Consider the following 17,094-nt stretch of genomic DNA (forward strand, 5'->3'; position numbering starts at 1 on the left):
GTTTGCCACTATATGCACTCAGATACTACAGTGGTAAGGCCATATAAATAGATAGGTAGACTGTTTAAACCATCCAGCTCTCTTTAAAAATCAATAAAGCAGTGGTTCTTAAAGCCAGTCCACTGCTTGTTCAGGGAAAGCCCCTGGCGCGCCGGACCGGTTTATTTACCTGCCGCGTCCGCAGGTTCAGCCGATCGTGGCTCCCACTGCCCGCGGTTCACTGCTCCAGGCCAATGAGGGCTGCGGGAAGGGCGGCCAGCACGTCCCTTGGCCCGCACTGCTTCCCGCAGCCCCATTTGGCCTAGAGCGACGAACCGCGGCCAATTGGAACCGCAATTGACTGAACCTGCAGACGTGGCGGGTAAACAAACCGGTCCGGCGTACCAGGGGCTTTCCCTGAACAAGCGGTGGACTGGCTTTGAGACCCACTGGTTTAAAGACTAGACAGACATGCAGCAGTAAAAACTGCACAATTCACTAAGTATATTCCTCTGAAGCACCAGATATCGGCCTCTGCTACAAGTGGGATTCTAGACTTATCTTACGAATGGTCCAATCTAGTACAGCAAGAAGCTGGATACCAAAGTAGATGGCTGATTGCTCTGATTAGAAACAGCAGGAGCCAGTTTACTAAGCTAGTAGCATTGATCTGATACAACATGGCAAACCCTGGGTTCTAATTAAGCACTCATTAATCGTTGGAATCAGGGTGGATTGCCAGTTAAATCAGCTAAATCAATGGCAAAAACAGGAATAGTTGCCAGTTCTTTGGCTCTAACCATCAGACAACCCTGCCTATAAGGGTTTGAAAATTCTACCATTACAGAATTTAGGGAGGCAAACAAAAAACTTTCCTTGTTTAATTGATTGCCCAAAGAAAAAGATTCAGGAGCGATTCTCTATATAGGACACAATCAAGTTGCATCAAGTTGTACATCCCATAAGTGGTACGTGGGAGGAATTGATTCTTGCCTCACCGTGGGTCTCTTCCACTTGATCCCATAGGTTTTGGAGGAGTTTGGACCCAATTCTTTGAAGCCCAAGGAGGCGGCTGCAGGAGGGAAGATGTCATCTCGGAAAAGGGATCCACTCTGTAAGCATGCATTTCGAAGCTTCTCAAAGTCCTGGCCCATGTACTTCACTGCATTCTCATGCTGCCCCAGGCCTAGATTCTTAGCCCTGTGCTTCTGGACCTGAGCTGAGATGCCTGTGCAATACACTGGGGTGATGATTTCTTCTGCCATCTTTGGCAACTATTGGACTAGGCAAGCCCCACTGAAACAGAGAAGACAAGAATAAACAGCATAAGTGGAGAACTGAACCTCACAACCCCTCACAGCTTTAGCCAAGGGACCTAATAGCAAAGCATAGCGTGTAACCTGCTGAGCATACTTAGCTGTACTAAGTCCTCACCTTCCCAGATGGACCTGCTCTCAGCTGCACGTAGTTCTCACCTGCATAGATATCTTCCAACAACACTTAACTTTACATGTGTTTTTCTCTCCCCTGCTGTGTGAAGGACCCAGCCAAAACAGAGACAGTTCTCTCACAAAACGAATTTTTTGCGAATACAGACTAACACGGCTGCTACTCTGAAACCTGTGATTATGCAAGTTCTCTCACACTATCTGTAACAACAGTAAGGCCTTATCTATGCTAGCAATCTGTACCAGGAAATGTTTGGTTTCAGAGTAGCAGCCGTGTTAGTCTGTATTCGCAAAAAGAAAAGGAGTACTTGTGGCACCTTAGAGACTAACAAATTTATTAGAGCATAAGCTTTCGTGAGCTACAGCTCACTTCATCGGATGCATTGGTTTGCATAGTGCCACTATGGCCATATGTACACCTTACAAGCTTACAGGGCCATATGTACACCTTACAAGCTTACAAGCTGTAAGATCGCTTGTGTAGCCGCGTTATGCTAACAGAAAAGAGCTCTCCTGTTGACATAATAAAACCAGCTCAAGGATCAGTGGGAGAGTGTTTCCCACCAACATAAACACTCATGTGCACAGCGCTATGTTGACAAAACTTATGTCGCTCAGGGGTGTGTTTTTTCACACTCCTGAGAGACACAAGTTTTGCCGACATAAGTGCTAATGTAGACATGGTCTAACAAAACTATTTAGGCAGAGCTTGTTCACATCTGGCCATTTGTGCCTGTGTCTACGCAGCATCAACTATCAGCAAAATTATGTTGCACCGGGGGTAGTGTGACGGGGCAAGGCCAGATGGCTACAGTAAAGTAGTGAGGAACAGCTATGTTAGCCCCAGGCTAAACAAATCCCTGGTACCATGGTAATCAAATGGCAGTTGCTCCAAATAAGATATTTCTAGAAAGCAGTGGCAATAGCTAGGTTGATTGGGACACCTGAAGCCAATCAAGGGTTGGCTAGACCCAGTTAAAAGCCTCCCAGTTAGTCAGTGAGCTGTGCATGTCAGGAGCTGTAGGAGGAACTAAGCAGTATAAATCCTTATCAGGTGCAAGGAAGGAGGCCCTGAGGTAACGGTGAAGGAGATATTAAGCGGGGGCAAGTGGCACAGGGAATTGTAACATGTCCTATTTCCAAAAAGTCAGCTACCAAAGCTGCTACTATTAGCGTCCCTGGGCTGGAGCCTGGAGTAGAGGGTGGGCCTGGGCTTTCCCCCACTCCTTGATTAATCACTGAGACTAGGAGACAAATGCATCCGATGAAGTGAGCTGTAGCTCATGAAAGCTTATGCTCAAATAAATTTGTTAGTCTCTAACGTGCCACAAGTCCTCCTTTTCTTTTTGCGAATACAGACTAACACGGCTGCTACTCTGAAACAGAGACTGTGTGAGGGAAGGTTGCTTCTCCTCCCCTCCCTTGCTGGCTTATGATGAAAATGGCTGAGCAGGCCGTCACCCTCGTCCAGGGCCGGTGCCAGGATGTTTTGCGCCCTAGGTGAAACTTCCACCTTGCAACCCCTCCGCCCTGAAGCGCCCCCCCCCCCGCGGCAGCTCCCCGCTGCCCCCTCTCCCCTCGGGGAGCCGTGTGGCAACTCCCCACCCCAGCTCACCTCTGCTCCGCCTCCTCCCCGAGCACGCCGCTTCCCCCACCTCCCAGGCTTGCAGCGCCAATCAGCAGTTTGGCGCGCAAACCTGGGAGGCAGAGAAGCAGAGTGGGGCGGCGCGCTCAGAGGAGGAGGCAGAGCAGAGGTGAGCTGGGGCAGGGAGTGGTTCCCCTGTGCACCACCCCCATTACTTGCTGCAGGTGACCCTCCCCGCGCCCCTCTGCCCAGCTCACCTCTGCTCCACCGCCTCCCCGGAGCACGCTTTTGGCTGCCCCCAACCACTTCGCCTAGTGGTTGCACCAGCCCTGCCCTTGTCTCTAGAGAGAGAAGGGCTACATGGAGGGTCACAGTGAGTCTCTGAGGCTAGTGAAATCTGCCAGGAAGCGTGGGACCCACTGAGACAAGGACAGAGCATCCCAGTATCTTCCATACCACTTTCAGGCACACTGCCTTATGGGAAGTAGATGCTGGGTATTGTGCAGTGAATGCTGAGTACTCTGGGATGCTTCCATGCATCTCAGGAAATTGTAGGGGGATGGACTCAAAACAGGAATGTGATTTTTAAATTGACCATGTGCCTTTGAAAATACCAGCCTTACTTCAGGGGAGGGGGGGTGTCAAAGGGGCCAAAGAGAGCAGAGGCTTTCAATGGGAATTTGAGAGCCTCAAGACCCTGTGGAATAATGTTCTGAACAGACCCAACAACTGAAGGGCTGGCCAGCAGGATTTAGAACACAATGTAAAATGAGGTAACAACCTTTGGATTATACAAACCAATGGAGCCTGCCCACTGCATTGGCAGAATTTCATGAGTTGATTTATTATCACGTTTGTTTTTTTATTTTAGCATGGTAACAAATGCAGTGCAATTTCCAAAGTTTCCCCAAGAAGAGACAAAAAAATTGTAGCAGACAAAAAGCTTTACCCTGGGAAGATCTTTAAAGACAGAAGAGGAATATAGCACTCTAGAGTGCTGAACGTTCTTTGGGTACTTTAGAATTTGTTCACATACAGAATAACCCATCCATACGATTCCAATTAATGTGATAGAGTTTTTCATAGAACTAGCATTCAAGAACCCCCACCCCTCCCTCCACGGGATAAAGAATTGACTGTTATGCTGCCCAACACCACCAACTCCTGCAGCTGCAGAACTAATTACATGATAAAATACCATACCTGCAGAATTAGCCAGCCACCCAGATAAACAGCAATTCCCACACCCACAATTAGCTCCTTTTCTGGTTACTGGCTGTGAAAAGAACGTGAATCAAGAAGATTCAAAGAAAAAGGAGGGAACAAACAGGAACCGCAACCATACAGCAACCTCCTTTGGGCTCAGACCTAGAGCATAGATCTGAACTCTTGGAAGTCTCTCCAGAACCCAAAACTTCCAGGCTGCGGTGTATTTCTGTCACACAATTAGCCACTTCCTTTCTCCTAGCTGTCGTCTGTTTAGACCAAGGATCAGCAACCTTTGGCATACAGCCCGCCAGGGAAAGCCACTGGTGGGCTGGGACCGTTTGTTTACCTGCAGGTTCGGCCGATCACGGCTCCCACTGGCCGCGGTTTGCCATCCAAGGCCAATGGGGGCTGCGGAAAGGGCGACCAGCACATCCCTTGGCCCACGCCACTTCCCACAGCCCCCATTGGTCTGGGACGGCGAACTGTGGCCAGTAGGAGCTGCGATCGGCCGAACCGGCAGACACTGCAGGTAAACAAACCATCCCTGCCTGCCAGCAGCTTTCCCAGGTGGGCCATGTGCCAAAGGTTGCCGATCCCTGGTTTAGACTGGTATGCTTTTTAGGGCAGGGACTGTCTCTCAGTATGTATATTTAGAGCACCCAGCTAGGGTTGCCAATTTTGGTTGGACATATTCCTGGAGGTTTCATCACATGACAAACTTTAAAGATTAATCTTTAGATCTTGGAGACTCCAGGAGAATCCTGGAGGGCTGGCAACCCTACACCCAGCTCAATGGGGCTCTGACATTAGTTGAAGTCTCTAGGCACTGCTGCAACCTAAATAATAAGGAGGCAGGATTCTGCAAGCATTTCTATTCTTGACGTCCTGTTGTGCATTGAGGAACTGCCTGGGAAGAAGTATTAACTCCATTCTATGTTCTTGTTAGGCCTGACCACATTACAGCTAAGCCACGTTCAACAGAGCCATGATCTAGACTAGCTCTGTTACAGTGTTCAAACATTCTTCCTTAACATAAGGTATAAAAGTCATATTATGGACCCAGCTGCTGTCAGCCATTTTTAAACCACAGTGGTCCTCTTAATGCAGTTAAACAGCTGCAAAGTGGGGCCTTTCCGATTATACGTTGTTTGTATTATGGTAGCACCTAGGGTTCCAACTGTCATCTGGGCCCTACTCATAGTAAAAAAAACTCTCCCTGCTGCAGACTATACAGTTGAAATAGGAAAAAAAAAGACAAACAGAGGCTGTCAGGGAAAACAGGCACAGAGAGGGAAAGGGTCTTGCCCAAGGTGACACATCAAGTCAGATAACTTGACAACACTAAGCAGGTGATGTGCTCGGACCGCTGCCTATCCTGCTGACCAAGTGTATTATTGTTTCCTTGTTTCCTGCATCTGTCTGTATCCAGCTGTTGTTTCTTATCTAATACTTAGATCGCAAGCTCCTAGGGGCAGGGACCATCTTTTTGTTCTGTGTTTGCACAGTACCTAGAACCAGGACTCCCCTGTGCATGACTGGGGCTCTTAGAAGCTACCACAATACAAATAAACTACAACAGAGGCAGAGGTGGAAATTGATCCCAGGTGTCCTGATTCTACACAAACCATACCACCTCCCCCCTCAGACTTCTGAAGCATTTGCATTAACGTTAGAACAGGTCTTTCAAGTAATACCATGCCTGAAGGAAGAGGGATAACTCATGAGTCTCCACAAGAAACATCTCTGCTCTCTGAAATAGACTGACACACCTTAGCCTGAGGAGGTTGGCATAACTCAGGATCAAAATTTGCAAGCGTTTATCAGGAGGAAACGATCAAAGGACATAGGTGCGCCTAAATATGTTCTCGTGTGAACTGAACTTCTCCAAGCCCAGGTGAATTTATTCACACAAAGTATGTTTGATTGGAAGTGACTCCAAAAATCAAAGCACCAATCTCCACTCTGGTGCCTTGGAAAGCATTTTTATTCAGCTGATGGTTATAAATATAAGCCAAGCAGTCTTCTTTCTTTTATGGTGGGGGTTGATTTTTAATAAAAGCAACATAGCACCCAATGCCCCAACCAAGACTAGAGCTTCATTTTGCTAGGGCTCATACAAACACATAGCAAGAGGTATTCCCTGCCCCTTACACTAAATAGACTAGATAGAAATTTAGACAACATACGTTAAAGGGAAAGAGGCATTCACTTATGTACATTGGATCTAGGTTATTAAGGGCTTTATATATTAACATCAGACAGATTATCAGTAAGATTTATTTTTTTTTTTTTAAATTGCCACTCCCAATAATAAGATAAATATTTCTTATCTGGCCACTCCCAAAATTACTCCTTTCCTATTGGAGGTGAGGAATAACTTTCCAGCCCTCAGATTTAGTATTGAAAAAGTGAATTTTTAACCCAAGCTGGAAGTCCCCAAGAGCAAGGTGGGTGTGGGGACTAATGATTGAACTCATTTCCCCTGTGCAAGAGAACTTTGTTAAACAAATGAACCTTGAGAGCCTCCAGCTGAGTCAAACAAGTTGAGCAGAACAACCCCAGATCCTCCCTGAGGATCCACACAACAGCCTAAAAACATTTACAACTTACATGCTTTATCCTTTAGAGTTATTATTTATTACCGTAACATCAACTAAGATTGGAGCCCCATGGTGCCAGGCACTGTTCAGACACACAGCAAGAGGCAGTCCCTTCCTAAGAGAGCTTACAATCTAAATAAGCAAGACAGATAAAGGGCAAAATTATCCCCATTTAATTTTTCTTTACCTGTAAAGTGATTTCCCCGGGATCATTCAGGGAATCTGTGGCTGATCTGGGAATTGAACCCATATCTCTTGACCCCCTAACTACAAGACAATCTGTCCTCTCATCCTTCCTCTTTATGGCAAGAACAATCCAGCTCATAGGGTCTCGATCTTTTTAATATTTAATGTAGTTGGGTTCAAATGTCAGCTGTTTTCACTGGTACCCTGATACCACCCTGGTGGCTTATTAGAAACACCAATACAGAGAAGAATGCGGGATCGACATTTGGGCCTTGAGAGGAGGGAGCCTCTTGAACTGCTCAACAGCAAATACAGAAATGATGGAGTCTCCATCCAGACCCTGGTAACACTGGCTGATGGTGGGTCTTCAGTCAGGGACTGTGGGGAAGACTTGGACCAGACACAAAACAAACCACAGCAGGGCGGAATATAAAATATCCTGCTTGATAGCATAGTGTACTAGCTGAAAGAAAAGGAGTACTTGTGGCACCTTAGAGACTAACAAATTTATTTGAGCATAAGCTTTCGTGAGCTACAGCTCACTTCATCGGATGCATTCGATGAAATGCATCCGATGAAGTGAGCTGTAGCTCACGAAAGCTTATGCTCAAATAAATTTGTTAGTCTCTAAGGTGCCACAAGTACTCCTTTTCTTTTTGCGAATACAGACTAACACGGCTGCTACTCTGAAACCTGTACTAGCTGAATAACTGGTGACTGAATCAGGACATAAGCACCATAAAAGAGATGACTGGCCATTTTCAGTGCCCGCAAGGCAAAGGCCTCGTCAGTCCTGCTCCTGCCATAATGCTGGAGGGTTTGGCTGAGACTTCACCAATTCAGACTGAAAGAGGGATGCAGCACCCTTAGCTAAGCCTGTCTCACCACCACGCAGCCCAGACAACAGCACTACTCAAGAATTCTTTCCTTTTACATTTCTTATCTGACTGACACCAAAACATTCCAAAGGCCTGGAGCAGATTATTGGCAACTTGCTTTGACACACAAAGCTAGAATAATGGAAGAAACAGCGTCCTCAGTTTGGAGAAGAGAGCATCTTCTGGGGTTCTTCAAAGGAGCCAAGGGGAATTAGGTTCCCAAATCCCATTGATTTCAGCACCCAACTCCTTTAGGTTCATTTGACTAGTTCAGCCATGCGCATTGCTGCCAAACACCAACCCACTTGGAGCCACATTACGGTCTCAAAGCACATCCTGCTGCAAGGAACATATATTGCACAGCCGCAATTATGTATAGATGGGACTGGATTTAAGAACATCATCCCGGAACAAAGAAGTGGATGAAAAGCTCCATGTCTCTCTATTGGGATCAGTCTCTGAATGAGACAGCCTCTAAAGAGAGATGGTCTAGTAAAATTAGAGGACAGGTCAGACTGTGCATTACTGACTCTGTTACAGTCTCTCTGCTTAGCCTTGGGCAAATCAGATACATCCAGACACTCAATTAAATTAGTTTCAGAGTAGCAGCCGTGTTAGTCTGTATTCGCAAAAAGAAAAGGAGTACTTGTGGCACCTTAGAGACTAACAAATTTATTAGAGCATAAGCTTTTGTGAGCTACAGCTCACTTCATCGGATGCATTTGGTGGAAAAAACCCACTGTAGCTCACGAAAGCTTATGCTCTAATAAATTTGTTAGTCTCTAAGGTGCCACAAGTACTCCTTTTCTTTTAATTAAATTAGTGGGAGTTAAGCACCTAAATACCTGTGGGGATGTAGGCCTTATCCTCTCTACCTCCTTCATCCCACTTTACAAGCAAGGAAATACATGCACCTACCTCACACAGGTGCTGTCAGCATTAATAAGTTAATTGTAAAATAGAAAGCTCCATATAAGCACCAATTTCCTCCCAGCCCTTTCTTAACTTTGCCCTGATGGGGCCCGGGGCAGGCCTTTCCGGACTAATGAAAATCTCACTCTCACAATAAGAAGCAGGGTAAAGACTAGCAGAGAAACCTCGGACTTCCAGCAAAAATTCAGATCTCTCTCCCCAACCCATGGAAGATTTTACTGTCAATTAAGAGCAGGGTCAATAGCTTGGCAGCACGCCCCAGGGTTTGGCAATCAAATCAACAATTAGGAGAGAGTACAGGACCCCGGGGCCCGCCTTACGGTTTAAAGAAGGAAATATTAAGAGGGAGAGAAAAATAAAACCAAAAGATTTTGCGCTGTAAACCCTCCAGTGCGGGGAAAGTAGCAAAACCGGCAGTAAGATTGTGTAAGAGACCATGTCTGCCAAAACTGAAAATGGCTAAAAGGACATGAATACTTGTGGCCCCTTAGAGAGGAAGCTTACGCTCAAATAAATGGTTTCAGAGTAGCAGCCGTGTTAGTCTGTATTTGCAAAAAGAAAAGGAGGACTTGTGGAAGGATGAAATGCATCCGATGAAGTGAGCTGAAGCTCACGAAAGCTTATGCTCTAATCAATTTGTTAGTCTTAAGCCCAGGGTTGTGAGTTCAATCCCTGAGGGGGCCATTTGGGGCAAAAATTGGGGATTGGTCCTGCTTTGAGCAGGGGGTTGGACTAGATGATCTCCTGAGGTCCCTTCCAACCCTGATATTCTATGATTCTATGATTCCAAGTCTCTAAGGTGCCACAAGTCCTCCTTTTCTTTTTGCTCAAATAAATGTCTTCGTCCCTAGGTGCCACACGTCCTCCGCTTCTTTTTGCGCATACAGACCAACACGGCGGCTGCTCTGAAGCTTGGCGAAAAGGAAATGCCCCCCGCCCTTCACCACCGCAATCCCGCGGCTTGTCAACCCCGTGGGCGCCGCACGCCCAGCGGAGGCAACTCATTTAAGCGGCAGGTCGCATCTGAAGCAAAGCGAACCTACCTCCCGGGAACCGCCGCCCGGGTCCTGATCCCTTTGCGCTCCGCCAGCCCAGCCGCTCCGACCCAGGGCGCCAGCGAGCTTGCCCCCGGCGCGCCTCCGCCCTCGCAGGCTCCGCCCCCGTGCCCCAGCCCACCCACAAACCGCTTCTTGCAACTACAAGAGCCTGGCGGGGAAGGGGAAGAGGAAAGAGGAGACATTTTGGGGGCGGGCAGCGCCCAGCGGTTCCCTCCCCCCCACCCGGGGCACCGCAGCGCGCGCTTGGCGAGCCTGGCTTCAGCGGCTGAGCATTTGCTTCCAACCTCGAGGTTGCGGCACCAGCGCGGCCCCGCTCGCGCTCTCCCCCTCCCCCGCCTCCCCGCAGTTCCTTCCCCGCCTTGCAACAGCCCCCCGGCGGGCCTGCGGCCAGAAGTCGCGCTCCGGAGGCAGGGGGAGCCCGGGGACGGCTCATGCCACCCGGTGGGCAGCGGTGAAGCGACCCTACGGGGGCCTCTGTGCTAACGGAGGAATTGCGTAGCTCTCAAAACACTACGGCCGAGAAGACGGAGCAGGGGACTAGGAAAAATGGACACCGCCGCTTTCCAGCCCCCTCGCCGGCTGTGGCCACGCCTGAGCTTCCAGTCCCCTTAGATCTCTGCGCCCGGACACTCAGGAACGCTGAGCCCCCTTCCAGCCCGGATCCTGGTTCCCTAACCCGTATTCCTGAGCACCCAGGTGCCACTAATCCCTGCTCCGGGCTCCCAGCCCACAGAGCCCGTCCCACACCACGGATCCACCCAAGCCTGCCCCTCCATCCCTTCTCTGTGTTTTTGGCGTAACGCTGCGGAGAGAAGCCAGCTAGGGTAACCTGTGGGCATAACCTGCCTGGCTCCCCCAGATGCACAGGATATGCGGGGTTTCCTTAACACCCCCCCTCCCCCCCAAAAAAATTCTTTCCATCTCTCTTGAAGCAGAGCCAACCCCAAGTGCCTGCCCCTGACTCAGGGCCTGCTATCAGTTCCGCTCATTGCTAATAACCAGGAGAAGGTTTCAGAGTAGCAGCCGTGTTAGTCTGTATTCGCAAAAAGAAAAGGAGTACTTGTGGCACCTTAGAGACTAACAAATTTATTAGAGCATAAGCTTTCGTGAGCTACAGCTCACTTCATCAGATGCATCTCACGAAAGCTTATGCTCTAATAAATTTGTTAGTCTCTAAGGTGCCACAAGTACTCCTTTTCTTTTAACCAGGAGAAGGACTCTGCGGTCCTAATCTCCACAAATTCTCCACCCCTCCTTCCTGGCCCCTCAGCCCAGCACCTGGCAAACAGGCTTCTATGCACTCTCCTTGGCATGGGGGAGGTGGAACTTGAAGAAGTAGTTGAGGAAGGTTAAACGTAGCTTCATACTTCTCCTCTGGGGTGAGCAGACACTGGACGGGGTCAAGTGTGTGTGTGTGTGCGAATTAAAAGTTCAGTGTGATAGTTTTCCAGTGCTTTCCATCCCAAACGAACCCATACGACTTTAAAGATTACATTGCTTTCTCAGGGATCACTCATTCTGGAAATGCAGCCACCTTTTCAGCAGCTAACGGCAATGCCAAAACAAGTTGGGGACAAGCAGTGGAGTGTACGGTCTCCAAATTAAACTGCATAGAGACTTCTAAGGAAACAGTATTTTGCTGTATTTCACCAGTGTAGATTGTGCTTTGCATTTCTTCCCATTCTACAAATAGGGAAAATTGAGGCATAGTGTAAGCCTGCACAAGCATAGCAAGCACAGGGAAGGATGGGTGGTCTAGAGAATAAGACAGCGTACTGGGAATCAGGTGATTGAGGGCTTGCCTACGCTGCAAAGTTGTCAACAAAACTTTTGTCTTTCACGGGTACTTAAAAAAGCACCCCCGCGAAAGACAAAAGTTTTGGCAACGCAAGTGGCAGTGTGAACGCAGCGTTGTTGGCAGGAGCACTCTCCCACCGACAAAGCTACTGCCGCTCGCGGGGCTGGAAGTATTTTGTCAGAAAAAGTGTTGATAAAGTACCAAAAAGAGCCTTTACACACACTCTGTCAACACACCCTTGTCACTAAAAGCTGCATGGTGTAGACAACAAGCCCCTAGGTTCTATTGCCAGCTCTGGCACTGATCTATTGTGTGCTCTTGGGCAAGTCCCTTCCCCTCCCATTCATTTTTGATTTAGCATATAAGCTCTCTGGGGCAGACTCACTTTTGTCCAAGTGATGCACCTAGCACAACAGAGCCTGGATCTATTTGGACCTGTAGGTTTTACCTTCATATAGATAATAACTTTTCTACATTAACTAAAGGAGCTGACTGTTTTAAAGAGTGTACTGGACATGGAGTGATCCTCACCTAGCACAGAAAAGCAGTGCCCTCAGGCGTGTATTTTATTTGTTTAAACAGCAGTGTTAGCAAATGCTTGTAACTGAATCAAGTGGAAAAAGATCCAGGCTCAAGCTGACACGGGCATGAGAACTTGAAAGGCAGCATATAGCACATATACTGAGGTTAGAAGTAAGGATGTTGAATAATTGCAGTTAACTCATGCAATTAACTCAAAAAAATTAACTGCGATTAAAAAATTAATCACGATTAATCACACTGTTAAATAATATCATACAAAATTGAAATTTTTTAAATATTTTTGGATGTTTTTCTACATTTTCAAATACATTGATTTCTATTACAACACAATACAAAGTGTACAATGCTCACTTTATTTTTTATTACAAACATTTGCAATGTAAAAAATGATAAAGAAATAGTAGTTTTTCAATTCACCTCATACAAGTACTGTAATACAATCTCTTTATTGTTAAAGTGTAACTGACAAATATAGATTTTTTTTGTTACTTAGCTGCACTCAAAACCAAAACAATGTAAAACTTTAGAGGCTACAAGTCCACTCAGTCCTACTTCTTGTTCAGCCAATCACTAAGACATAAGTTTGTTTACATTTATGGGAAATACGGCTGCCTGCTTCTTATTTATAATGTCACCTGAAAGTGAGAACAGGCTTTCATTCGCATGGCGCTTTTGTAGCCGGCGTTGCAAGGTATTTACATGCCAGATATGCTAAACATTCGTATGCCCCTTTATGCTTCAGCCGCCATTCCAGAGGACATGCTTCCAGGCAGAGGATGCTCATTAAAAAAAAATGAATTAATTAAATTTGTGATTGAGCTCCTTGGGGAGAATTGTATGTCCCCTGCTCTGTTACCTGCATACTGCCATATATTTCATGTTATAGCAGGCTCAGATGATGACTCAGCATGTTTGGTTTAAGAACACTTTCACAGCAGATTTGACAAAACGCAAAGAAGGTACCAATGTGAGATTTCTAAAAATAGCTACAGCACTCACCGGAGGTTTAAGAATCTGAATTGCCATCCAAAATCTGAGAGGGACAAGGTGTGGAGCATGCTTTCAGAAGTCTTAAAAGAGCAACACTCCGACAAGGAAACTACAGAACCCAAACCACCAAAAAAGAAAATCAACCTTCTGCTGGTGGCATCTGACTCGGATGATGAAAATGAACATGCATCGGTCTGCTCTACTTTGGATCATTATCAAGCAGAACCCATCATCAGCATGGACGCATGTCCTCTGGAATGGTGATTGAAGCATGAAGGGACATCTGAATTTTTAGCACATATGGCATGTAAATATCTTGCGACGCTGGCTACAACAGTGCCATGCAATTGCCTGTTCTCACTTTCAGGTGACATTGTAAACAAGAAGTAGGCAGCAGATTGTAACCAAACTTGTTTTGTCTGAGCGATTGGCTGAAGTCGGACTGGGTGGACTTGTAGGCTCTAAAGTTTTACATTGTTTTATTTTTGAATGCAGTTATTTTTGTACATAATTCTACATTTGTAAATTCAAATTCAACTACAGTACTTGTATTAGGTGAACTGAAAAAATACATCTTGTTTTGTACAGTGCAAATAATAGAAATAAAAATAATATAAAGTGAGCACTGTACACTTTTTGTATTCTGTGTTGTAATTGACATCAATATATTTGAAAATGTAGAAAACATTTAAAAAGTTGGTATTATATTATTAACAGAGCAATTAATCGCGATTAATTTTTTTAATCACTTGACAGCCCTAGTTAGAAGTGAATAGGGCCTCAGTTTTGGGTTTCACCCAGCAGAGGGCACCCTCCCACACCATATGCAGGAAGAGCGTCCTATTGCTGAGTGAGCAACACCATTTACTGTAGCAGGTTGGTGTTGGAAATTCTTTAAGTGCAACTCCAAACAAGCTTTCAGAGGTGGGGAAGATGAAGTGCACAGAGAGGTACCTTGGCACCATTAGTTTGCCTGCTGCAGTTTCAGAGATATCATTTCATGTTTGTGTAGCACTGCTGTCCGTCATTAAACTACTACCATCTTTCAGCCCAATCTAAGCAGCCTCTCTCAGTTGTAGGTGATGTGACTCCTGGATGAACCATTTTTCAGCAGCTACCCTTCAGTTCAAGAGGAGAGGAACTAAACAAGAAAGGAGCAGATCCATTGCTATAGAGAATGGTATATAGAAAGCACAAAAGTATTAGCACATGAATTAATACTATACATTTGTTCCCTCTTCTCTTTGGTAGTTTATGTGCGGTATGTTCTGGTCAAAACAAAGGCTCTTCCCTCAAGGAAGAAAATGATACAACTCAGCTTGTTGTTAGTGAATCATAAAACATGGTGCAGGATATTAAGAAGAGGTGAGATCTATTTCCAGCTCAAACTGCTGCATTCACTGCTGGAGTGTGACTGAAAGCAATTAAGTGTTTGGGGGTTTTATGCAGGGATTTGAGCACTTTGAACATCATAGAACCATAGGACTGGAACTGGAAAGGACTTTGAGAGGTCATCAAATCCCATCTCCTGTACTTAGGCAGGACAAAGTAAACCTAGGTGAAGGGCCAAAATCCCAATAATATGTATGTAAGATCTTGACCAGAGTCTCTGTTAAGGACCTTTCACATAGGCCCTAATTCTTCGTCTTGGTCTGAGGCCTAGTTAACAATGGACAATACATGACTAAAGAAAGATGGGATAAGCAGGAGACAGCCTTGTTTGTTTCAACTATACATAAAATAAGCGGAGACAGCATAACTCCAGGTAGAGAGCAGTAATTGGGAGGCTTATCAGGAATCATAGGCACATAACTCACTGAGAGGAGCCTTGAAGTCTACTCCCTGGTTCAGGAAAAGATAACAGTACATACTCCCCTAATGCCTACCAGGTTTCAGAGAGGCCTAACGTGATAGCATGAGTTATGGCATCCTCCCTCACAGATACCAACCCCAGTTCGCAGAAACACAGGGGTAAACCATACACAATTGTCATTGCTGTGTATTGTTTACTTTTCTTTTTGCTTTAAACCCTCCTGGAATGTACCTGTGGGCCAACCTGTCTGGAAAAAACCACCATCATTTCTATGGACCTGAAATGAGGATTTAATTTACACATTGCAAGAGGAGAATTTGAGGGATAACACCTGTGTATTAGCAAACATGTTAACTTGAGCTATGGGCAGAGCCATTATGTAATCTTTTAGACTATTGGTTTATTGTGCTAATTTCATCTTGCTGCTAGAACCTATCTAGGGGCTTGGGAACTCCCACTCTGTTGCTTCTCTCTACCCATTGGCACCTATATAATCTATTGTAATCAATTGTTTAGCAGTGTCTCACTGAGCCTAATAAGCAAAGTGACACTCCGACAGCAGTGTGTGTAATAAACCCTCGTGCTTGACTGTACACGGTGTCGAACTTCCATTCCTTCACTAGGCCATCCCTTTCAGGTGTTTGTCTAACCTGTTCTTAAAACTCTCCAACGATGGGGATTCCACAATCACTCTTGGAAGTCTCTTTCAGAACTTAACTACCCTTATAGTTGGAAAGTTTTTCCTATTGTCTAACCTAATGATATGGCTACACTGCACACCATACAGCAGCACCGTTGTGCCGCTACAGCAGTCTCTCTCTAAGGTATGCAGTATAGCTGTTCTTTGTTTCTCCTGCCGACAAAATAAAGCCACCCCCATCGAGAGATGGTATCTTTGTGGGTGGGAGAGTGTCTCCCGCCAACAAAGTGCTATCTACACCAGCGCTTTTTGTTAGTTAAACTTTTGTTGGTCAGTGGTGTGGTTTTTTTCAGACCCTTTACCAACAAAAGTTTTACTGGCAAAAGTGCAGTGTAGACGATCTCCAGTATCGAAGATTTAGGCTAAGCCCACTACTTCTTGTCCTACTTTCAGTAGATATGGAGAACAAATTATCAAAGTCCTCTTTATAACAGCCCTTAACATATCTGAAGACTTATCAAAGTCCCTCTCTGTCTTCTTTTCTTAAGAAGAAACACAATCAGGTTTTTGTTTTTTTAAAACCTTTCCTCATAGGAAAGGTTTTCTAAACCTTTTGTTGCTCCCCTCTGTGTTCCTTCCCATTTGTCCGCATTTTTCCTGAAGTGTGACACCCAGAATTCGGCACAGTTCTTCAGCTGAGCAGCGAGGGACAGTTACCTCCTATCTGACATACAATACTCCCTGTTAATACACCCCAGAAAAATATTAGCCTTTTTCTGTAACTGCCCCAGCTTGTTGACTCAGGTTGTGATCCACTATACCCTCCCAACTCCTTTTCAGCAGTACTACTTTTGGCTCATGTTAAAGAAGTTCTGTATTAAAATCACAAATGAATTTGATTCCCCATAGTTAAAATTCCAGGGTATTACTAATTGAGGTCTCTTGGTTTTGGTACTGTTTCTCTCCTTCTCTACGTGAGACTTGCAACTGTTAATTGTAGGGTTAGTACATCCTAAGACAGAGTCTGTTCTCAAAGCAATACTGTATAACAGAAACAGCACACAGAGACTCCCCGCTCTTTTGTTGTATTTATCTTGCTTTGTTAACAATTGTGATTACAATAGAGATAGAGGATGTATGTAGATGGATGCTTGGTACGGATAATAACTGAATGATCAGGGAGGTGCCAGCCTAAGAATCCAGTGTCCAGCGGCCAAAGAAGGCGTCAAGTGGAAACAACCAGAGGACCCCTGGAGGGCAGACTGGAATTTACCCAACAGCCTCAAGGATAGGAGAACAGAAGAACACTGAGCTGTCAGGAATGTGTCATCTGCTAATTGATTCAGCAACAGCATGATGAAGCAATTCCCATAGACTGGCATAGGAAAAAATTCCTATAAAAATGGACTCTAGAAACTGAGAACTTTGGGGTCT

At 45.7% G+C, this 17,094-nt stretch overlaps 1 protein-coding gene across 3 annotated transcripts in view; it reads right to left on the bottom strand.

Annotated features, from left to right (window-relative positions):
• CAPN1 (calpain 1) overlaps positions 1-9,989 on the bottom strand; it is a 54,972-nt gene extending 44,983 nt beyond the window's left edge. For 2 of the 3 annotated variants that reach the window (XR_006282973.1, XM_038409004.1), the window contains exons 1-2: positions 9,862-9,989; positions 978-1,275 (exon numbers count right to left, since the gene is read on the bottom strand). Coding sequence is in view for 2 of the 3 variants with exons in the window: in XM_038409004.1 (XP_038264932.1) it covers positions 978-1,244 (267 nt within the window). In the remaining variant the exon portion in view is untranslated. Of the gene's footprint in view, positions 1-977; positions 1,276-1,413; positions 1,569-9,861 lie in introns of those variants that run through there. The other variant, XM_038409002.2, reaches the window with a different exon arrangement.
• Positions 9,990-17,094: the final 7,105 nt, after the last annotated feature.

The sequence above is a fragment of the Dermochelys coriacea genome, chromosome 7 (assembly GCF_009764565.3).
Source record: "Dermochelys coriacea isolate rDerCor1 chromosome 7, rDerCor1.pri.v4, whole genome shotgun sequence".
NCBI lineage: Eukaryota > Metazoa > Chordata > Testudines > Dermochelyidae > Dermochelys > Dermochelys coriacea.